The 25,022-nt window shown below is 43.3% G+C and overlaps 1 protein-coding gene across 3 annotated transcripts in view; it reads right to left on the reverse strand.

Moving 5' to 3' along the window:
* Positions 1-25,022, reverse strand: part of MGAT4D (MGAT4 family member D) — an 877,674-nt gene that overhangs the window by 120,880 nt on the left and 731,772 nt on the right. For all 3 annotated transcript variants that reach the window (XM_069631175.1, XM_069631174.1, XM_069631176.1), the window contains exon 9: positions 11,903-12,033. In XM_069631175.1, the coding sequence (XP_069487276.1) occupies positions 11,903-12,033 (131 nt within the window). The remainder of the gene's footprint in view (positions 1-11,902; positions 12,034-25,022) is intronic.

The raw sequence follows: 25,022 nt of genomic DNA on the forward strand, positions 1-25,022 counted from the left end.
AGCTAAGAAAATATATGTCGGAGGAATCCAAAAGGCATAGCAGCCTGGATCAAAGGGTAAGAAAGAGGGCAAATGGGGATAAATTGAACATTGTCCAGAGAAAAAAAAAAGTAAGCCCAAAAACCTACTGAGGGTGTTGCAAGAACTAACAAAGAACGTGACGAGAGACTATTTAAAAATAGACTACTAGAAGAACTTTGGAAAGAAGAATAACTCTTTCAGAAGAAACAGTCTGGAGAAGAGAGTCACTGTCCTGGCTGCATTTAGTTAATTAGAATAGGGGTAGCATCAGGTAGAACTCGTTTTTGGACAGATGACTCAGTATTTGGAGACGCTGTGATGACTGACAAGCATCTTATTTATATAGGCAGGAAATACCCTCATAGCAATAGGGAAAGATAGGCATTGTTCTTATAATTTAATAAATAAGCAGTGGAAATGTGAACACTATGCCTGTGTCCTTCATCTGACCCGCCACACCTGTAAACTTGATTTCGCGGCCTATCTAGAACGTTGTCCAGCCTTGGCTTGTATAGATACATACTAAAGAAGATCAACTGTAGAGCTATCCACAAACACTAGCACACAGGTGCTGAGTACTTGGATACTTGTTTTCCAAAGTGCATAGAATCATTATTATTCAGTGTTTCTTAATTACTTTTCCTCTGTGATGAGGACTAGTGGAAAAGGGGGTGGGGGATCAAGCTCACCACTGAGGATGTGCAGCAATGGGGCCCCTCAACTTTACCAAACCTCAACCTTAGCCCTCAAAACTCACCCTTTATGCATTCCTCTACAGTTCCAGCCTTTGCTACCACTGAAAAAGACAAAAGGGCTTTGTACAAAATCCCAACTATTTGAGCACTTGTGTCCGTGCCATAGTTGAAATGGTTATGCATTGTCTTTTTGCTCTGTCCAACATATGATGTAATTTGTTCACGCACTGTAAAAGTAGTTTTGAAAATGTTAGGTGTTCGCCAATGTACAGTTGCTTTGATGTATTTAAAAATGTTGAATGAACCACAAAATACCTGCACAATTGTAGTATATATTAAGCAGGCTTCCTAAGAGATTCATTAATGATGCTTTATACCCCTATCATATAGGTAAATTCAGCTGATTTTATGATTATATATCTTATTGTAATGAGTTGTATTACAGCTAGCTGTGTACGTTACACTACCAATGTACTTTGTTTGTTTGTTTGTTTGTTTTATTCACTTATAATGCGCACCAAACCCGAAGGTAGCCGGGCGCAGCAGTACAGAAAATGCGAAGCTTAGGTTGCAGGGTGGGGTCATGGGAATACATACACTGTATAAATACAAAATACAAATAATAGAATGCAAAATATCACAGGAAGGCAGCAGTTGCGGTTTACATGCCGAATAGATACAAAATATGATCAAGAGAGTCTATGTACAAGAGAGTGGGACCATAAAGATCATGATGAAGTGTATGTTCTAGGATGGGGTGAAGGATAAGTGGGCGCCAATAGGCTATTCATTGGCAGTCCTTAGCAAATTGATGTAGTTGATTCTGAATTTAAGGAAGGGCTGTGCCTCGCGTAGAGGATTAGGCAATGAGTTCCATAATTGAGCTGCTTGCACCGGGAAGCTACTACCCCCCGCCTTAGATAACCTGAATCTAGGAATGATGAGGCTGTTGGCATTTGCAGTTCTGGCAGGGCGCGAGTGATTTCTTTTTGTGAGTTTATTGCGGAGATAGCTTGGTGCTGCATTGTTCAAGGCTTTATGAACCAGGGATGCTACTTTGAGGTGGATTTTGTTTTGGGAGGATAACCAGTTGTTTAGACGTCTGATGTTTGAAATATGTGATCTTTTGGGTACACCAAGGGCGGCTCGTAGGGCATTGTTTTGAAGAATTTGAAGTCGGTGGGTAATGGATTTGTTTGCTCCGATGTAGAGGGCATTACAATAATCAATCCTCGAAAGGATTAATGCTCTTTGATGGATCGATACCATTTTCTGAATAAAGTTGGTCATTAATGGATTGATGGTCCAGGTTTCGCTGCATCCCAATGCCCATCCATAAATGTCTCCTTTTCACAAGCTCTGAATGTCCTCTGATGGGATGCCACATCTTCATGACTCGAGACAAACTCTGAACCTGCATTTTCCCATGTGGCAGCAAACCTCTAAGAGTCAGCTGAAGTGTGCATGCTGGACTGATACCCCCAGCTCGATGGAGCGCTGAGCGAAGTAGAGTCAGAGAACGTGGCCAGGTTGCAAGCAGAGGGTAGGGCAAATGTGAGCAGCTTTTTCTCCGATTTCCTAAATAACATGTCAGGCGGGCAATTCTTTGGCTAAAACTATAAAAAAAGAACCAGATCGGGGTCTCGTTTATGTTGTGATCATTGGTTTAGCTTCTGAAAGTATACATCACCAAAATAATGTACGGCAGAGCCACTAAGGTAAAGATTTGTTTCTAAATGAACTCTAGCAGTTTTGCAGCGGTCCGATCATTGATCCAGGACATATGCTTGCATACGCTGAACACGTCTAATTGACCACAGTTCCATTGATACACTTATCAATCACAATGAGGTTAAATATCTAAAAATCTGCTAAAATCCGAAAAAAGGGTAACGCCTGTGGAATACATAAACATTACCTGCCATACATTTCTTTGCGTCTCTGTTTGTTGTGTCCTGCGATGGATCGATGGATGGATGATGGATCAATGAATATCTAAGTTAGCTATGGGTCTACTTCTTCTGTTACATGGAGCTACCTTTGGTCACACAAGCACAGTGCATAAATGACACCAAGAAGTCTACTCTGTACTTCCGCTCTCTATATGGTAGAGGAGAGGCACAGAGGACCCCTGCCAAGATTCTCAATAAGGTAGCAATGGACGAGCATTCAAGGCCCAGCTTCTCAGCAGGTGATACAGGCTGGTTCTTAAGTACAGTGTAGTCCCCAAGCACCCACAAAGGAATGTCCACACACTGTATCAGTTAAAACACAGTCTTTATATAATATTCAAGGTTATATACAATATCACGATAGCGCACTTTGTACTCGGTTATCTATAATGGCAAATATATACAGTTCTACATGGTACCACAATTACTATTAGATCTCTTTAAAGTGCATCAACTGTACAGTTAAATGGCACACAAATCAGTTCATAAAGGAAGCCAACCATAGAGGTAAGAGGAAAGCAGTTGATAAGAACAATTGGCAGAAATACTGGTCACTACCGTTAAACACAGTTCTGTGTGGAGATCCGCTCCACCTGGGCAACCTATAGAATAAAGATACAAGCTCAGACCATAGATTGTTCACAAGAGACTTCCCAATAGTCTTGCAACCCCAAAGTACCCGGTGTTGTAGCGTTCCTCGTCGGGGAATTGACGGCCCTTCTAGAGTGCCCTCCTTTCAAGGCAGGAGTCACAGGTCGTCGAACGTCCGATGGATAACAGGTCGAGCTATGACGGTGAAGTGGCAGCTTTGTTCCTAGCGGTGCTCATTGATGGGGAAGCGTAAACGTCCTGCAAGGAAGAGGCGTGCGGGGCACCTCGGTGTCGATAGTTCTGGACCGCAAAGAGTTTAAAGAACTGTGGCCCAGCAAAGGCGGCAAGTCGTCGGCGTCTGTGGTCTTTGGGTATCGGGAAACTCACCGGTGGATGCTCCTCAGCACGTCGACGGTCAGGTCTTCTCCAGCGGGATAAGACGGCGGCGATGCGGACGAGAGCCTCCTTGGATTCGAAAGTTCTTAGGCAGACGGGAGCACGGCGGCTGCGGTCGTCGACAGTGGTGGACAACAGTCCAGGCGCTTCTCCTTGGGATTCTGCAGCAGTCCCCGTCTCGGGTCGGCAGCCTGTCGAAGGTCTGTCTACCAGGGAGATTTTGCAAAGATCAGCTGGTGCATGATGGTCCCTCATAGCTCCGGAAGAGGGCGCCTTACTAGGTCCTCTCTGGGTCAGTTCTTGGAGACACAGCAGCTTTCAGATTGTGAAGGAGAGCAACAGCAATTCTTCTCATCCAGTAGGGCCTCAAGGTTAAGCTTCAGTTATTCCAGTTACTCGTCGTAGTGGACTTCAGCTTCTGAACACGATTCCTAGCAGTGAGAGGTCCCCAGATATACTGTTGATCTCCCATTCAGTCCGTTGGGTCATGCTCAAGCATCCAATCACGGCAAAGGGTATTCATGCAGGCAGGCAGCCAATCATGCACACAGTGCATTCAGGCCATTCACTTCTCTCCAGAAACTCATAACAAGTTATGTGTATTGGGACAAGTACCCAGCCATGCAGCACTCCACACTGCATTCATACCAGTTTCGGGCAGGGCTGTCTCAGTCATTGTGTCAAACACCAGAAACTAGACATTCACAACATAGAATGCGTATTCGTCACACACTCCATTCACCCAGGTCCCACCCACAGGCATACCCACAACATACGGTTGTTGGGAATGCTCCAGCCAGTCTGGTCAGCACTTCCCCACACTACCATATATGGAACTTCCACCCACCAGTCAGTCAGGGGGAAGGGACAGATTCAGGGCTTCCCGGAACTTTGGGAAGATCAAGGTAACAGGTGATGGAAGGCAAGAGGCCACGGAGGCCATTTTGTCTCAATCAGGAATCTATCTATTCCAATAACAGGGTCTGGGCATCCCAAAATGGAGGACTCTTCGGGCACCAGTCAATTCAGCACAGAGCTGCCACCAACCCATACCATGCTCTGTGGGCCACACACAGGTGCCCAAAAACATACACTAGGGGCACAGGCTTGTACCCCTACCCATGGGTGCCATAAGGGTATCCCATGGGTCTGTTCACCAAAACCAAAGGAGAGTGCTGCACCGCCAGGAGTCCCACATGAACTCATGTGCGGAAAACACAACAGAACACATGATAAAAGGCAGTAAAGGACAAGGATACGGAGGCCCTGTCCATCCGATGCATTTCCAGCATAGCAATGACCACCACAGGAGCAGGAATGGTTGTGTGCATTATGGGTAATGCCAAACTTTGACATATTTCTGGGTACTAATTTCTAATGAGGTAATGCACAATCTATATGGGCTTGTGTTAAGAAGGCTTTATTTGCTTACCCTGAATAATGGGGACCTGATGCACTTCTGGACTAAATATGATCCTGGGTCAAAATGGGCATCAGAAATTACATATGTGTTTGAAATCGTAGATTGGTAAAAGCGGAGAGACTTGCACCCTCGACTATTAACGCAGTAATTTCTCCAGTGGCTGCCAGCAGTTACCAGCTGATGTGAATTAATCTTGGTAATGAAACCTCAGATTCTGCGTTAAATTATTGATACAATGGTGCTGTAGTTCATCAGGGGGATCGATATGTGTATGGATTAATTTACAAAAAGGTAGCAGGCGCTCCTCTCCAGAAAGAACACGGCATGGTAACCTGTTCTGAGATGAGAGTTTGCAGCACACACTTTTTGGTCACTGTACCTTTCACAGATGGGAAATATCCATTTGCATATCAGTCTGTGTCCCGTCCAGATGGCCAGTCCAGCACCGAAATGCTATGGCAATTCCTCTCTGAACAAGAGTACCACCAGCAACCCCATACACGTGTTTCAGCCTTGTTGGGCCTCATCAGTGAGATGAAGCTGCGCCTCTCTGAGCACAGTGAGCAGGGAGTCCACGTCTGGTTGCCTCCAGACCAGGACCTGCTACCTTTTTTTGAAATATTTGTAAGGAACTTGGGGTTGGTCACCCTGAGATACCTGGAGGCAACCAGACGTGGACTCCCTGCTCACTGTGCTCAGAGAGGCGCAGCTTCACCTCACCGATGAGGCCCAACAAGGATGAAACACGTGTATGGGGTTGCTGTTGGTACTCTTGTTCAGAGAGGAATTGCCATAGCATTTCGGTGCTGGACTGCCCATGTGGGCGGGACAAAGACTGATATGCAAATGGATATTTCCCATCTGTGAAAGGTACAATGAGCAAAAAGCATGTGCTGCAAACTCATCTCAGAACTGGTTATCATGCCATGTTCCATCTGGAGAGGAGCACCTACTACCTTTTTTTGAAATATGTGTATGGATTAAGCAGTATTGCTACATGTTGTAATGAATCGTTGAGCAACCTATCTCGCTCTCAGGCTACCCCAAAGTCGCTCTCTAATCACTTACTGGCCCCAATTCATTACCTCGTACCCGATAGTTGATGATTAGGGATCGATGTTGGAACAAGTGATTTTACCCACCACCACCCCTGAATGCTGGGCTCCATTATAAGTATGAGCTCTAACATTGAGGGACAAACAAAACACCTGTATAAGTTCAGCCTGCACAGATGTGTTGGTTTTCTGTGTCCTCCTGCATCACCTCCTGAGAAGCTGGGCCTTGATTGCTCCTCCATTGCTACCTTATTGAGAATCTTGGCATGGGTCCTCTGTGCCTCTCCTCTACCAAATAGAGAGTGGAAGTACAGACCCCGCCGCCCCCCTCCAGTCCCTCACAGTCATGGAAAGCTAGTTTTGAAGACCATTCATGTCACCCTTCTGTCCATGTTGAATAGGGACACTTTTTCTGATCATATGTACTCAACCTGACGGGAGTGTAACACACACCGTGAATACAGTCTTTTATAATAAAAAGGTGTGAGTAGCTATCTGCCATGCTCATTGAATAAGCCAAATATTTCTGACGTATCTGAAAACAATATTTTCCCAAAGCAGCTCAAGTTGTGCGTCTGACTGATTGATCTATGTCAAGTAAGGATTTGTACATTTGGGGTGATTTTTTTGTGCACATCATACCTTTGTCCATATATATGATTAGGAAAGCGGATTACACTTTACTAGAATATGATTTCGTATGTACATATCTGGAGGCTCACAGGTACACAGAGTAGACTTCTTGGTGTCATTTATGCACTGTGTTTGTGTGAGCAAATGTAGCTCCATGTAACAGAAGTGTAACAGAAGAAGAAGTGCTCCCCACTGCTCACTACCTGTGGCTAATGGCGAAGGGTATCCCCGCTGTAAACTATCCTCCTGATAAGTATCACACTTAGTAAGCGTCTGGCACTTTACCCTACCTGGTATCCGAACTACTAGGCCACGTCATGCAGCTGTGGCACCCTGCCTGCTTCCACCTTATCCACCTAATCATTATAGGGTACTCAATCTCTACCCCCGGCATTCCCTCCACCAACATTGCCAAGACACATCACTCCCTCACCCACAACGACATTTCCACACACTTCCTTACCATGCATCATTGCACAAACCACTCAATTAATCCGTACCTCAACTATCCGGTTCTGTGGCTCAAACACTTTGCCACAAAACCTACACCCAACCAACCGTGTACATTACAATCTAGAAACGCCAGACTCAGATGTAGATTGCTTCATGCACCTTGCACGCAGCGCAGCCACACCACCCATATACAACATGATTCACTAACGAGACCCAACCTCCCCCCTCCATCACAGCGCTCAAGGGTGCTCTTATCAATGCAAGATCCCTCTCGGCACACGCTCTCGACATTGCTGACCTCATCACCATCCAAAACATCGATTTCTTAGCTATCACTGAAACCTGGTTACATGCTGCCTCTGGCCCTCTTCTCGCCTTAGCCATTCCTAATGGTTACTCCATCATTAGAAATGACCGCCTCTCCATCCTGTCTAAAGGTGGAGGAGTCGCATTTATACACAAAGATAATATCACTATGAGAACCACTACCAATTCCCAACTCAGCTCTGCAGAATCCCTATCTGTGAAACTATCCCTTTCACCGACTAACACAGCAACATTACACCTCATTTACAGACCCCCAGGTCCCCTTGGTTCATTCACAGATGATATTACATCTATCTTGTCTGCCAACACCAAGCCTAATTCGCAGGTGTTGCTACTAGGTGACCTCAATCTGGGCCTCTCCGACCCCAAGGATCATATGGCCATCGAGGTTGCCACTACCCTTGGTAACCTAGACTTCCAACAACACATTCTCGCACCTACCCACAACAAGGGCAGAACGTTGGATTGGATATCTGACCTTAATTGTGCCTCCCAGCATAAGGACCCTACCGTCTTAGTAGACACCTTCAATCTTACCATACTCAATGCCATAGAGACTATTGCCCCACTCAAAATACGCAAAGCCAAACAACGATCCCACCAGAACTCATGGTTCACCCCGCAGCTTACAGTTCTGCGTAAAGAAAAGCGGAAGGCCAAAGCTTTTTGGAAAAGCGTTCCTAGTATGGCTAACAAAGACTCCCTTCTCATCACTTCACTTATCTACAAGGAAGCCATCCTCCAAGCCAAAAAAGAGACATACAACCAACGTATATCTCAAGCTGAATCCAACACAAAAGAGTTATTTAAAATTCTTAAAGAATTAGAATCCCCTTCACCTGTCCCCGACTCCTGCATCAAAGACAGCACCTGGTGCAATAACATCCAAAATGCACTTCTCAACAAAATCACTACCTTGCAGTCCAATATAAACACCAAACAAAATACCCTTCTCACCTCCCCCCAACTAAAACCATGCCACCCAAAAAGACCGTCCCACTCTCCAACAAGCCATTCACTTTTACAACTCTTACCATCTCTGAGGTTGAAAAAATCATTAGTACCTTAAAACCCTCGAACTGTCAAGGCGACTCTTGTCCGCCACCGATCATTAAGGAATCGGCACACAACCTCGCTCCTTTCATAACCACTTTCATCAATGCCTCATTTCAATCTGGAATGGTCCCTAACAATTTGAAGGATGCTTGGGTTATCCCCCTTCTTAAAAAAAACAACTCTAGATCCGGAGACTCCAACCAGCTATAGGCCCATTACTACAGTTCCATTTCTTCTAAAAATACTAGACAGAGCAGCCTACCTACAGATACAGAAATAGGCACAAGACAATCCAGTTTCAGACCCAAACATGGGACTGAAACAGCCCTCTTAGACCTCAATACCCAAATTTAGGACATAAAAGATAATGGCAGATTGGCACTACTACTCCTACTGGACTTATCTGCTGCCTTTGATCTGGTCAACCACCAAATCCTCTGTCAACATCTGAAATCTGCCGCCCACTTCTCTGATAACGCCACCAACTGGATCAGGTCATTTCTAGACAATAGACACATGAGAGTTTTCTCCCCAACATCTTGAGCTGACCCAGCGCCAGTCCCCTGTGGGGTCCCGCAAGGGCCATGTGTATCACCCACCCTCTACAATGTATTCACTAAACCCTGTTTGATGTGCTTGACTATCTGGGTGTCACCTACACCAATTACACTGATGACACCCAGATACTCATTCCCATCACAGGCGACTACTCTGTAGACTCTAAAGCACTAAACAACATTTACCATGTCATCCAAGCCTGGATGGCACAACATGAGCTCGGTCTTAATGATAAGACAGAGCTCCTCATCCTAGGCACTCAACAAAGACTCAACAAGTTGAACCCTTTGTTCAGCTCCTTCAATATCGATGGCAACCCCATCAAAGTATCCAAAGATACAAAAACCTTGGGAATCTACCTAGATTCCACACTCTCACTTCACAGACAAACTAATGCAGTTGCGTCCGCATCAGCCTACACTTGTAAACTGATAACAGCCTGTCGCCCATTCCTCTCTTCGCAGAACTGCATCACCCTAGCCAGGACACTGGTTATGTCCAAACAGGACTACTGCAATGCACTGTACCAAGGCACTAATCAGTGTAACCTCAATAAACTCCAGATCACTCAAAACAACGCCATTAGAGCAGCCCTCAACATCCCTAGATCAGCACACATCTTTGAAACGAGGAAGAACCTTCATTGGCTTTCAGTCACCCAAAGGATCTCACTCAAATCACTTGCCCTTACTTACAAATGCTTTCACAACCAAGCCCCTATCTACTTAGCCTCGCGGTTCACTCAATACATCCCGCTACAGTCACTTAGGTCTGCCCATAGACAAAGCCTTGCAATCCCCAGATTCAAGCTCCAAACAGCTGGAGGGGTTAGCTTCCCAGTCCTGGCAGCCAAACTTTGGAACACTGTGCCTCTCTCTATTAGAAATCTTTCATCTCACCGATTTAAACTCAAGGTTAAACACTGGCTAGCCACATCAGATGTCCAGCTATCTTCTGAATAGCCGACTTCTCAGAGTTGTTATGTAAGCCCGACTAACTTGCACTGCTCCTGTATGCCTATGCTTTGTACTATGCTCCTGTAACGTTGCAACTATTACGTATGCTCCTGTAATTAACTATTGTTTGCAGATGTACGCCTGGTTGCCTACGGGCCTGGTTTGCGCTATACAAATAAAATAAATACAAATAGACCCATAGCTAACTTAAATATTCATTGATCCATCATCCATTCATCGATCCATCGCAGGACACAACAAACAGAGATGCAAAGAAATGTATGGCAGGTAATGTCCAGTCGTATTTACTCTTCCCATGTCTCTGACTGCTTTAAGGTGCCAGGACACACTTAGTAAACACATTTCCCTTGCTCGCATACAGGGGTACCATCTTTGCAATTTCCGTCAGGGTGGTCATAAAGGCACATGCTTTGGCCCAGGTGACTTGACCAGAGGTAATCTCACAGGAATTGATGTCACCATAGGTGACATCATTGGAAGTTTAATAGAGGGAAGGGACATGAAAGGTGTGCGTCCACAGGCAGCACACTGGCAAAATCTTATTTCTGAAATTAAAGTTAGTTGAAAGACCCTCCTGCATATAAATGCACCACACTAAGTTCGATAGTTCCAGGATTGTGGTTTTATTAACACACACAATTCTAGAACATTTCTGACAAATTGCCCTCTATGGTAACACGTGTTTCGGCATTTAATCAGTGAACTTGAGCTGCGTGCATACAGGATTTAACCCGGTTATTACTACTTGAACAGACTGCATTACACAGACACGGTTGACAATCAACTCAGCCCTGGTTTGAGAAAGGCACTGATTAAATGCCGAAACACGTGTTACCATAGAGGGCAATTTGTTAGAAATATTCTAGAAGTGTGTGTGCTAATAATACCGCAATCCTGGAACTATCGAACTTAAAGTGTGGCACATTTATATGCAGGAGGGTCTTTCAACTTACTTGTTACGTAGAGGCGAGGTCTTGGACCTCTATCTCTCCAGCTAGTGTGACACAGGTACAGGCATTGGCATCTAAAATTTGTGGATAAAGGTCGCTGAGAGTCACATGTTGGCTGAAACCAACCCTCCTTTTTTCTGAAATGAAAGTTATTTTCCCATCCAGAATTACATTTCACATATTCTCATCTGCATTTTTCTCTCCGCACAGGGCCCCTTACTCTAGAACCACACTTCTTCTGGAACATGCTCTGCAAAGTGAGTGGTACCCAGGGAGTATGTGAACGTCCTCCTCATGTTATGCCTCTCCTCATGAACACCGTACCCATGCGTCTTCCTTTTTGCTCCAAACTCTGCCTCATTAGTACTTCTCATCTGTGCTGTCGCTAATCTCTCTTAACCCTCCTCAAGATGTGTCACCTGGAATCACGTGCAACACTGTCAGTGAGGCTTCATATTTTAAAAATGGTGCGCTGCTTCATTTTAGAATGGTTAAGCCTCTCAGCAGCGACAGCATGGTGCCTCTGGGCCGTTTGTGTGCTTTATAAATACAAATCAATAAAATAAATAAATAAATAAAATAAATAAATAAATAAAATAACCCTGGTTCGTTCCAAAGTATCCTCGGTTTGGAGAAGAACACACACTTTTAGTGAGCTTTTCATACAAAATACTATAAAAATGCACGCATTTCCATTATACAAAGGGTCTTGTTTTTTTTTTTTTTTCCTTTTTCTTTGTTTACATAATGATAGCCTTTTTCACTTCTTTAGACACACTGCTGCATCTTCTGAACACTGAACAGAAAGTACTCACCGAATCCTTCTCGGGGTTGCACACTTTGACCCACAGTATGTGGTCCAGAAGCCAGTCTATCGGCTTGTCCTTAAAGAACATCAAGAAGAACTCCACGATGAGCGGCAAGTCTTTGGCTTTGAAGAGCTTTCCTGGGAAGGCAAAGAAAGGAACAGAGTGAGCACCTCCCATGAACTGCGGGCCGCACGCCGACCAGAACCGCATCAATGCTGCGTCTCTTCGCCGGCAGGTGCACTTTCACATTCTCTTCAGAGTGTCCACACCTGTGTAATGATACACCCCCTTATCAGTCAAAGGATACACCCCCAAGCTGTGTGAACCCCTTTTAGCTCATGCTGCAGCACATTTAGTTAAGCGAAATCTGTGCGGAAGCTCGCAGGGAGGCCTGCATTCAGTCACTTGACCTGTCTTTGCAAGACCCGGGTCAATGTCAGGGTATCCAGGTAGGGTGTCCAGATAAGCGCCTCCGCAGCCATTTACATCAGAATGGGCTGCAGAGGGACAACACACGATACCATCTCAAGCAGAGAGACTATCCAACACGCCTGCCTTTGAAAGGCCACTCTGTGTAGTTTGAGGCCTAAACAGATGCGCTTTGTGCGGGCGTGGTCCGTAATCACTGCTGTGGGTGAACGCTGCATGGTTGTGTGTTCTGCAACAAGTCTTGCGCTGTGCCTCTGTGTTCACAGCAACGATTATTCTCACTGTGGGCTACATTACTTCTTTCTGCCATGTCCACACACATGTCGGACAGATGAATGTCGGAGGGTAGCAGGGAGAGCAGTGGACCAATATACAAGAGAATCATTTATGAGCAGAGAATGCCTAGAGTGGAAGAGCTATGAAGCTTTCTTAACCAGGTCATGCTAGAGGTCAGGGAGTACCTCCTATGCCAAGAGGAGAGTGGGGGGTCGGGGGGAGGGGTCTCATTAGTTTAAAGTAACTCACTGGCTGGCCATTGGTAGGATTAGGGCTACATCAGTGAATCTCGGAAGGAGTTATACAGACCATTCACAATGACAAAGGGACAGCACATTCATCGTCCAAGGGTAGATGGCACTGGGACAACCAACAAATAAATCAGAATTTGTAAATGTTCTGTTAATTTGTTTTACAGGTCAGAAGAAATATACAGCCAGTAAGGAGCTACAAAGATTTGATTAAAAGTAAAAAAAATAAAATAAAAAAAAGAAACTTTGGCAGGCAAATCTCAATTTCCAAGTGAAACTATTTGTAGACCCTATAAAGAAAATTCAAATACCATTATTGTGCAGGTTTACCATATCCCAGAGTCATTGGGGAGGAGTCTTTTATACTTACCGTCACACCATATTTATATACCATACATTGATCAGAAAAATGTGATGTGTTCATATTCTGTCGGTCTAAATCCAAATCATTGGGAAATTGCGCAAAAGGAACTGTGCCTCCAAGTACGGAGGAACGCGATTGGAGAGACTTGCCATGATTTTTTCAGATGAAAGGATCTCTCCGATTTTACAACACCGCATCGCCAGGTTAGGGCCCTTCAGGGATCTCCAACTTCATGTTAGTGCTTACTTTGCTGACGTGCATGAGAAGGATTTTGTTGGTTCTTAAAGCTGGGTAAATTCCTTCCACTTGCATGTTGGATCATGCAAATTCATTTTGTGGGAAGACCGCCTTTCAAAATAAGTGTGCTTTTGGGCAGTCCCACCATAGACGCAGCCAAATCTCCTTTGTTGATATGCTCTGGTGTCACACACCCTCTACAGCATACTTGGTATATAGTTTATTTTTGTGTGATGCATCTGTATGCCCTAGTGTACATTCAAGCCCAAAGGGCCAAGTCAATTTGCACCCCTAAATATATTTAGGGATGTCTATTGACACCATTGTATCTGTACATTCGTTTATACAATATTGCAATCATGCCCCTCCAGATGTCTTTTGTGAGTATAAGTTCAAATGGCGTTAAGTGGCGAGTGCCTGCTGCTTGTGCTGATGTTGGTGGCTCCTGAACTTGGAACATAGTCCCTCTCTTTTGCAAAGCATTATACTCCTCTTTTAAAAATCAAATCTAGGTGGGTGTGGTGGTTGTGCTTTCACATCTTGCATCCATTTTGTGCTGCACTGCATTGTATTCCTATGAAAATTCAAATCTAGGAGGGTGTGCTTTCACATCTTGCACTAGGTTAAAAATGAAATCTATGCCCCATGAGATTCCAAAGGGGGGGGCTAAAGGAAACTTTCTAGTTTCAATTTCTGAAATTTATTTTAAGCCAACCGTCTACTTGTTTGTCCACATGTCTGGTCTCATATGTCAACCTACTGGTCAGAATCAAAGCCCCGGCTCAAGAGGGAACTGGAGGAGTTACGGTTTCATTTCCAGAGACACTGACAGTACCCAATCCTGAAACTTATCTAATCAAAGGGGAAGTAGTGATGGAAGATTGAGTCAGCTTAGAGAGGCAGAATGCTGGTAAAGATTGAGTTTCTACACCTATTATTGCCCAGTATCCCTCTAAGAGAAATCATGAATAAGGTGCTGTTAAGAGGGATCTTCGTGTATGTCTATTTTTTGATCTCACGTTTACTTCGTAATAATGGGTGGCAACATTTACCTCCACCCATTTCCTTCCAGCTGAACTTAAATAGGTTTAAATGTTGACATTTCCGTCATGTTCACCAATAAAATACATCTATTTCTGTTGTACTATGAATTTAGGACTGCTTGTCCAGTCTATGGAAGCCCATTCTACTGTTGCATTTGCTGAGATTAGCTGTAGCTAGCCACACAATCACTGCCAATTCACACAGTTTGGCCATAGCCAATATGTCCCTTTATACATTGTCCTACAGGGCCGGTCATCTTGAAGATAGTGCAGAGAGGATGGTGATATGGGCAAGCTGTGTCTTAGCTTATGCACACTTGTATTGGTGTCATGGTCGTGGGATTTGGGGTTCAGTAGTTTGAGCACTCCATTGCAAAAAGAGAAAGAAGCAGGGGATCTGGGTTCAAACCTTGCCTCAAATGCCTTTATCTACTGGTCTAATATGTTCTACAGTTCGACCAAATGCTGACAATTTGGTGCTAGCTTTACTCCCACAACTAAATTGAAATATATACCTATTGTTGGGTGTGGTGTAAACCTGTGCGCTATCAATATCTCCTGCACAGCTTCCTCCAAAATTCTCTGATTTGCTACTGCCCATCTTATTCTTTCTTTCCACAGTCTCATTAGTTTAGGGGTGGTATATTACACTGGTGCTGTGTTCAATAGCATTGCGTCTCAGCTATTCTCCCATCTCTCTCAATACAAACTGTACTCCAATAGATGGGATTAACTGTGATTACCTTCTCATTGAAATACCTTATTCAAGAACCTCAGCACACTTCCAACACTGGTATCATTTGTTATGTGCACTGCTGCCCACTGTGTTAGTAAATAAATCAATACTATGCAAAACTTGGGATAACCCCACAGCACACTGGGCCTACAATATCCAAACCCACACATCCCTAAGGCACGCTGAGTATACTCGTAACAGTCATAGGACACCTATGTCCTACATACATTTTTTCTTCCAATTCACAAAGGTGGAATTTTCTTTCAATGTGTACATCGCACTGTGGCCACCAGTAATCGCTCCTCACGCATTGTTTTGTTTTTGTTATGCCCTTCATGGGACAATGTCGATTTCTACTTTTTTCAATAATGTACCATCCACATAGTTAATTCCTCACTTGCCACAGGGCTTTCAAGTCCTGATCTCCAGGCTCTGATTTAATCAAATTTCCGTCCTTCATATTCTCAATGACCTTCCTCAAATCTTCATGTTCCTCCAATGCCCTACTCCACTCTTGTTCCGGTATCGCCTCATCTAGTACGGTCATAATTTGTTCTTCCAATTCATTTAGCTGTTCCTCCTTACTGGTCAAGCTTGACAAGCAGTCTGCTGTACAATTCTTGACTCTGGGCACATATATTATTCCATAACATGCTCTTGTAACTATTACCAAACTACTTATTCTGTTAGACACTTCATCCACGCCCTTGTACATGGATATTTCTCTTAACGGCTATTGGTCCATGTGCACTTCAAATGGTCTGCCCCACACAAATGATTGAAATTTGGGTACTGCCCATTTTATTAGATTAGGGATTTGTAATGTGCATATCCTTTTGGAAGCAACAGTAAACTGCATCAAGGCACAGATGTTAAAATCCTTTGCTCGCATCAAGACACAGCCACAGGACCCATCAATCACTGGAACAGGTACGTTTTAAGTTTTTCCTGAAAGGGGATAAAAGATGACATATTTCACAGTTCATCATATGAATGGTATTTCAGGTTAAACCTAGAGAAGATGTCCATCACTGTCCTGAGAAAGATAGTAAACAATATTGATGACAATGACGATCCCTGTGGAACTCCACACAATACTGGGAGAGCTTCAGAGTAGTAAACACCCAACCTGACTACTTGAGTCTGACTTTTCAAAAAGGAAGAGAACTTTTTCATGGTAGCCTCTGACACCTGGGCCACTTCGAGAAGTCTGGTCAATAATAAACCAAAGTCGACCATGCCAAAGGTTTCCGACTCATGATGTCATCTCAAACAGGCAGTAGTGCTGTTTCAGTCCCGTTACCAGGCCTGAAACCAGACTGGAAGGTGTTAAGGATGGAATGTTCCTCTAATTGGTTCTGCATCTGTGTGGTAATAATCTTTTCCAAGGCATTAGCGGTCCAGGTTAGACCTGCGATTGGGCGATAATTTCCCATGGCCTGGTAGTTCAAAGTAGATTTTTTTTAACAAAGGTGTGGGCACAGATTTCTTTACATCAATCCCTGCACTAAGGATACGTTCACAAATTCTGTCATGAAACCACTGACAAGGGAGGTATGTTTCACTGCCAGATATGCTGTGTTCAGATCATCGTTTTGATTTGTGGGTTTAAGTTGTACGATGAAGTCTTCCATCATTTTAGAATTAACTCGTGGCGGGGGGAGAAGGAGGGGATTTGGGAGATAACCCTCCTTTGTGGGTCTTGAATTTGATTTGAGACCACAATGATGTTAGTTTGAGTGTCAAGTTGCGTGCGTATGAGGTTTATATTTTCATTGAAAAAACTTATTAAATTCATTTGCCAGAGCATAAGAAAAGGGGAGCCCAGATAAGACAAAGGTTGGTGACATAAGGCTTCTGATCAAGGTGAAAAGATCCTTTCACCTATTCTTAGAGGAATTTATCTGATCTTGAAGGAACTGAGATTTTGCTGAAATAATTCCCTGTCTATAGGTAGCCAGTACCACTTTGGCACTTTGATGGGACGGCATGTCTTCGTTTCAACCATATTTTTTTTCTTTCTTTCGGTAGATCCTTTTTAGTTCCTTTAGGGAGTTTGTAAACCAGGAGTTATTTCTATTCTTTTTTTGGTTCTTTGCTTTCAAAGGTGCTCTTGCATCGCAGCATTTCCTTAACATCGATATATTAAGCTGGTTAAATTTGTTGCAGTTTTTTACCAAGGCCAATGGCGGGAGTTTGGCAGCTAAATGTGATCCTGTTCAAGCATCTAGCGCCTTCCTACTGCGCGATAGGACAGAGTTAGATAATGGGCCTGACAGTGAGCCTTCTAGAGGTTGGTAACATAGAAGTACCCACATGGAGGTATTAGCTGTGGTAGAGAAAGTGCAAGCAAGTGCCTGAACATCATTATCCCATTGCAGACCATGAATATTACTTATATTACAAGTCAATTTAAAAACAACTATCCCTAAATTGTAGCAAGGTACCATGTGAATACATTTTGGTCATATGCTAACAGGTTAGGTTTATAGATGATATTTTACTTTTACCTTGCATCGAAATTGGGGGCGAGAGGTAAGAGACTTGCGACTCTAGCCACCACACTAGCAAGAGTGGCTTGCAACTAATTAAGTGGTGGATCGGGCAAACGGTTGCGCTGACCGTTGTTCAGCCCGTCAGTCACCATAAAATGGTCTGACCAGGCAACTGCTTTATTTTCCCTATGGAAGATGTTCAGACCCCTGGATAGAACATTATCCAGACAATTACCCTGGTTGTGTGAGGCTGATGAACTGAGAAAAGATAGGTCATGGGCTATTGATATTTCCCTCAATCGTAGCCTTTCTATATGAGTGGAATCATTACACCATGCATTAAAATCATCCAAGATCATCAGTTTGGAGCATTGTACGGCTTCTGAAGCCTGGTATCGCTCCACTTTATTAAGGTAAATGCCAATGGCGCCCATAGGTTGGCAACATAGAAGTACCCGCATGGAGGTATTAGCTGAGGTAGAGAAAGTGCAAGCAAGTGCCTGAACATAATTATCCCATTGCAGACCCTGAATATTACTTATATTAAAAGTCAATTTAAAAACTATCCCTAAATTGTAGCAAGGTACCATGTGAATACATTTTGGTCATATGCTAACAGGTTAGGTTTATAGATGATATTTCCACTTTTTCTTGCATCCAAATTGGGGGTGAGAGGTAAGAGACTGGCGACTCTAGCCACCACACTAGCAAGAGTGGCTTGCAACAAATTAAGTGGTGGAGCGGGCAGACGGTTGCGCTGACCGTCGTTCAGCCCGAACAGGCAAACAGTTATGGCCTGTGCCACTCTAAAAATGCATTAGCAAATGTGCACGAATGCCGAGGCTGCTGGAACATGCTGTCTCAAGCAGTACAGCAGCAAAACAGACTGCCTACCCTAACAAATTAATTTGCTTAATTATTGCTAGCTTCTGTGACAATCTGGACAATTCGTCCTTTCTCCCCAGAGGAGAACCATGCCTTTTGTGGCTAGCAAGGTGAGCCTGCGAAGCAAGACCCTCCCCTAGGTGTCTGGGCAGGTGGGGCCTCACTGAGAGCGACACCTTCTTGGGGGCAAGGATTCCCATTCAAATGAGGAACTCCCAGTTGAAACCACCCTGTTGGTATTTATGGATGTTGGAAAGACTTGGGCATTCCCTGTTACAACCATTATCAAATAAAATCCTTCTTTCACTCTATTGGATTCAGATGCTGAATATCGCTTGAATACCATGATCAAGGAAGGTAGAAACAATTCCTTTTGTTCCAACGACATGTACAAGAAGAGAGACTCCTATGGAGGGAGGAGAACAATGCTTTGCAGGGACAAACCTCTGTAGCATCGATGTCCTGAAGGGGGAGAGACACGTTGAGACACGCAGCAAGTGGTGGCAAGGAACGGAGACCTGCTAGCTGGAGACTGGATGTTGGGCACATTGAACGAGCAAGAAGCTCCGGGCAAGGGGTGAGAGATGACGAGTGGACAGCCGTCTTCGGGTGGCATGACCACTTACGAGCAGTGGTGGGCCTGGCACTGAGGAACTTATTCCAAGAGGGAAAAGGAGCCCAGGGTCCCGAGCTACACCCAGCAAGCACCTTTTCTGCTGACAGAGGTACCTACGGGGAAACAGAAAAAACTGATTTATGTAGGTGAGCGAAGCCTAGGACTTCTGGTTTCCCGGAGTACCAGAACCTATGCAGGTATGAGAAACAAAGAATTTACGGCCCTGGTAACATAGAATAAGGGAGATCGGAACACTACAAATCAAGGCTGGGATAGCCGACAAGACTTTTAGAGAAGGACAGCCATAACTCCTACGTTAAAGGTGAGTGAAAGGAAGGTGAATGCTCTGGAGCACGGATAGCAAAGTACATGAAGACGGGGAAACCTGTGTTAACAGAGCAGGCAGACACCCCAAGACAGATTTTGCAATTGAGAAACAATACATTTACAACAGAGCCACGGGATTTTGGGTGAGACCCAGCACCACAAAGGTGGCAAAAATGTGCTTTTCACGTAATCCTGTAGGGATTGGAAAGGTTAAAAATAAGAGACAGTTTGCTTTATTAAGGGGAGAGTTCAACCCATACATAAGATAATTATAATTTTTACCAAGAGACTATATACGAAGATTGTGAAGAATATATCACTGTGTTCTAAAGGAACTTTGAGACTGAGAGCAAGTCTATTACAAGTTGGGCCAGGCAGAAGCCCATACCGAGGCTATTGTGCAAGCCTCCTCTTTTCCTGTTAGTTACGGGTCTTTTAGAATGGTAGGGCTAGTTTTCTGGTTCAGATTTGAACAGAAGACTTTATTTTGGACTTGACGTGCACCTTTGGCTTTAGTTTTTCCTAGGTAGAGAATTTTCATCATAGCGATAGGGCTAGTTAGGCATTTTGGTTCTCTTATAATAAGCTTTGTTAACTATGACCCACATTAGTCAGAGTCCTCCTCCTGGTTCACCACACTGCTCCTTTTCAATTGAGAAGTAATTCTTTTCAGCTCCCTTTAACAGCTGTGGTGCAAACGCAATTTTATATTTCTCTCATTCGATCTTACTGTATTAGTTTAGCCATTAAATCTACATTATTAAAGATTTCAATTAGGCAACACCCACCGTGGTCTCGGCCTAGTATGTAGCGCACAACTGAGATGCCTTTCTCCTTATTTAATGCAGATTCAATTTGAGATGGTACACAACTCGTATCACACCCCCTTTTCAAATACCCCGGTTTACAATGGACCATGAACCAGCCTGATTGGTGAAATACAATATTTATTTATCTTAAAATTCAAAAGAAATCATACAATTTTTAATATGGGGCAGCAATCACCAATGGGGTGATGATTACAATGAGAATGTAAGCAAAGCACTTGGTTTAACCTTCGAGTGGAACATATACAAAACACCAGGAAATGGGAGCACTTTTTGATTTAGTAAAGATAGCACCCAAGTTAGGGTTTCTCCCTTCAATGTTTGCTGAAACCAATGAATAATCAATTCTGAGTGTATATAAAGAAGCAGCAGGCAATCGGAATAAGAGGCAGGAAACGGAATCAAAATCCAACCTTTCCTCCCCAAATAAGAGGGAAAAACCCCTTGCAATGTTATGAAATGACACTTGGAAATGGACAAATAATTAATGTGTGTTAAAACCCTGAAACAAATAAAATTCCCCTCACTAAAGCACAATGCAAAGATGCTAACAATCACAAGCAATGGATTACCAAGAGCATACAATTCTAAAAGCGAGTGGACAGTTTAAAACGGATTGCAGCTAAATGACACGTGTAAAAGTTGCATTTCCTTTCAATTTCCGTGTAAATTTACTCAAACGGTTTCTTTAAAAAACGGGTGAAATATTGCAAATCGTGATGGGGTTTTTAGTCTGGAGAACAGAGGTATATCACAGGGATATTACAGAAGTGAAAGAATGGGGGTAGCTGCAGTTTTGAATGAGATGTTAAGGTTGAAATGGGGTTCAGTTTTCAGAAAACAAAGCGGCCAAAATTAGGACTTCAGTTTTGAAAGAAAGGCAAATATTACTTGAAATTAATTATCTAGACTATATTGTTGAAGAGGAACACAGTAAGCACCAAGGTTGATTCGCGAGGTCAACCTTACCACCCCAGTGCTCAACATCAACAATAAAATATATGGAAATTAGTTGGATTACTCAAAATATAACTGAGGGCTTACAGTTTACACCAGACAAGAATGAAAAGAGAGATGGCGCTAGCATTAGGATCAAGGGCAGGGTTGCAGATAATTCTGACAGTTTTAACAAGTTATCAGGATAAGGATAGAATGGCTTAGAGTGTGGGATAAGGACAAATGCAAGACAAGATAGACTATAGATTTCTATGGGGAAGGGATTATACTTACAGTCCACTTTTAGTTTGGGATTTTTGGACCGTCAACAGGTTCTGGTCACCACACGGCAGCGGGCCTGGCAAAGGAAAGCTGGGCAAAAGACAGCTGGGAGAGGTTGGGTCACTGGATGGTAACTCTGGTCGCTGGATGGCACAGGTACCGTTGGATACAGTTAGTGGGCAGCAGTTAATGAGCAAACATTAGTGGTATCAGGATGCTTCCCAAAGAATACCACAGCTTTCTCCCTTTGGTTATTTGGGATTTTAGAATTGAGGCCTTGCTGTAAGGGTTAGCGATGCTTACACCTTGTAGTTAGAATCTGGACTCAGCAGGATGAATAGAACAGGAACGCTGGTGCAGGAAATCAGGAAGAGTGTCCGTCTAGAGTCGTGTCAGGGACTCTTATTTATAATGCATAGTGACATCATCAAAGTATATTGCTGGGCAGGCTTAACTAAGCACACCTCTAACCGACTGGAGCGGTCAGGGGTGCTAGCCTCTGCCTCACTCTCAACTGGTTGGATTTCAGGACAACATGTCAGATTTATGATGTGAGTTTTACAATGTTCAAAAACCTCTAAAATCCGATTTTGCCACAAATGATACATTTATACAGTTTAAGTCTCTTAGCAACTTACATAAACAGGTTACATATTTTATGTAGAACATTACACTCCAACTCTGAAATCTGTGAGACATTATTTTGTGCGGTTAATACTTTTTGGGAATTTTTAGTATGAAAGGTTCGGCCTAAAATTCTATAACTTTATGCATGTGTGTGGATTATCAAAAGAGAAGTAAGTATGAACATTCGCAATGGGATCATGGATACTTTTCTTATAATCCCCTATTCTTTGCCATTTCTGTCCAAGGTGTCAGTGAATTCTACAATGTCTCAATTTATACACCACAAAATCACTTTTAAACTGCAAAATTCTTACATTTTTACAAAGTTTTGCTGCAGAGATAAAAGTCTTTATATTGTTATCAATCAATAGTCTTTGGAATAATTGGCATTCCTTTGTCCGTCACTGGACCATTTCTTTCCCTCTTCAGCTGCCACCAACTGTCATTTCCTCCATAGCTAGGTGGGGGTTTCCCAGCTCAATTGAAGGTTTATTTCCCCTTTCCCACTTCACACTTCCTTGTCCTGGGAGTTCCATTGTCAGGGGGTACAGCCCAGACCAGATTCTGTCCAACCTAGTAATTATCACTGTGGTGTTAGTATCTGCTGAGTGTTTATGGTGGTTCCCTTTCTTTGGGGGGGAAGCCTAAGCTGTGCCAACTGGAATAACCTGTTTTTGAGAGCTTGCAAAATCCAGCCAAAGTGGTTTAAAACCTTTATTCTCTTAAATGTGGTCCTGAATTAAACCAAGCCTGTGGCATAAAATAGCCCATGTGTGTACCAGAAACAAACCCCTTCACATTGCTAGGTAATGGCAGGCTTTCATTCAACAGTTGTACTTTTTAAAACGGGCATTTTCCTCCTTTAGTTTGCAAAGCCCATTCTTTTTGGTGCAAGTTGGCATTTCTTTTTAAATTCAGTTTTGCATCTCCATCAGATTCCCACAGTGTTTTGCAGCCATCGTTATTTTCTTGGATGACACAGTTTTGTTTGAAGCACAGATGCATTGAAATCGACATGGCCCAGATAGCTGGATTTCCTTTGAACTACTGATCTTTGATACTTTGTGAATAAAATGAACGTGTTTGCGAGTAAAAGTGAAGTTCCTGTGTTGATTTTTCCCAGAGTTGGTTTGACAGGGCCTGTCAATTATAAATCATGCTTAGTTTTGCTGAAGCACAATGGGATATACTGGGCATGGCAGGGCCTTATTAATAACAGTAGTTTAAGGAAGAGCAGATGAAAATAGCGTCAGCAGCTTTATTTTAAAGGTGAAAAGTTTCCTTTTTAATGGGGATTTTGGGCTGGCAGCAAAGTCACTTTATGCAATACTGCATTTTCACTTTATTCCATTTGTATTAGTCAGAACACACTGGCACGCTCCCTCATTGTGTCCCCTTGTGGTCCATCCTGCCCAATGTGTGCTTGGCAAGAAGGTGCAGGCATCTTTTTGTTGCTGAAAAAACGCAGTTTTGAGTCCATGAAGCTCACAGAAGCCAGTGCAGCTATTTTGCTGTTTCTGCAGCTTTGTGATGTGGGGAAGCACAGCTGAGTTGGGTCAATATATCCCAGAACATTGCTTGCTTAAGATGCTATAATTGTTCTGTTTCCTCATTTGTAGTTGCTCAATGATGACAACCTCTTTAGGGCTTGCGTTATTATTTGAAATACTTTGCTACATTTGTGTGTCCCTTCACATGTGCCTCTTTTTTTATACATTTCTCCTCTGTATCTGGTATTGTTGTCTTCTCAGTGGTGTCCCTTAGCTCAGTTTTTGATTCCATTCCTCTTGCTGACATTTGGCCCATATACTATACCCATGTTGAATTTGCATTTTTCCTTGCTAAATGTTAAACCTCCCTTCTCCAATTTATTTAGTGCATTTTGTAACAAATCATGATGTTTTTCATTCTCGTTGTATATTAATAAATCGTTTGGGAAAAATAGGACTGTCTCTGAAACATTCTGCACATGACATTCTGGAATACAGCTGAAGCAGATATTAATCCGAATGGCATACACTCAATATTGAAACAATCCCTCCCAAGTGATGAATGGCATCAGGTGCTTAGATGTTTCATGCAGGCAGATCTGGTGATGTGTAAGGTAAGGTCTAACCTGGAACAGTTTGTCAATGTTGGGTAAAGGGTGTCTTTCTAGTAGGACACTTTAATTCAGGGACCTAAGGTCAACACATTCTTAATTGTCATTTAAGTTCAGCACAACTACTCGCAAGTAGACCCACTATGAGGCCTGGATCCTTTGTATTATTGCCCTGCCTTTCTAGTTCCTTTAATTCCATCTTGACCTCTTCCGTTATAGTGATTTGTATGTTTCGTATCTTGTGAGCAAATAGCACTGCACCTGGCCATAGTTGGATTTGGTGCACATATCCCTTGAGACATCACAATTTGTCCTTGAATGTGTCTCTGTGTGTATGAACATAGCATTGGTGCATGCATGCACTGTTTCCTCCTCATTTGGGCTTAGCTTAACGTCCAACTTCTTCTGGTGGGCCCAACTCAGCAACGGAATGTTTCACTTCTCCGATACCTAAACCTATCCTTAGATCCTTGAATTGCTGATGTGTGGGAACCAGCCTACACTATTGATCGGTTAACCTTCATATGCCACAGTGTTGATATCTACCTTGTGGAGGGCCTTATTCCCAAACATGATTTTGAATTTGTCTTTTGGTAGTAGTGAGTATTTGGCTCCTGAGTCTACCATCATGGTTATTTCTGTGCCATCTAAAGATATCATCCTTATGGGACCATCCAATGTCACATCGTCAGTG

The sequence above is a fragment of the Ambystoma mexicanum genome, chromosome 6q, assembly GCF_040938575.1.
Source record: "Ambystoma mexicanum isolate Mex_15411 chromosome 6q, UKY_AmexF1_1, whole genome shotgun sequence".
Lineage (NCBI taxonomy): Eukaryota > Metazoa > Chordata > Amphibia > Caudata > Ambystomatidae > Ambystoma > Ambystoma mexicanum.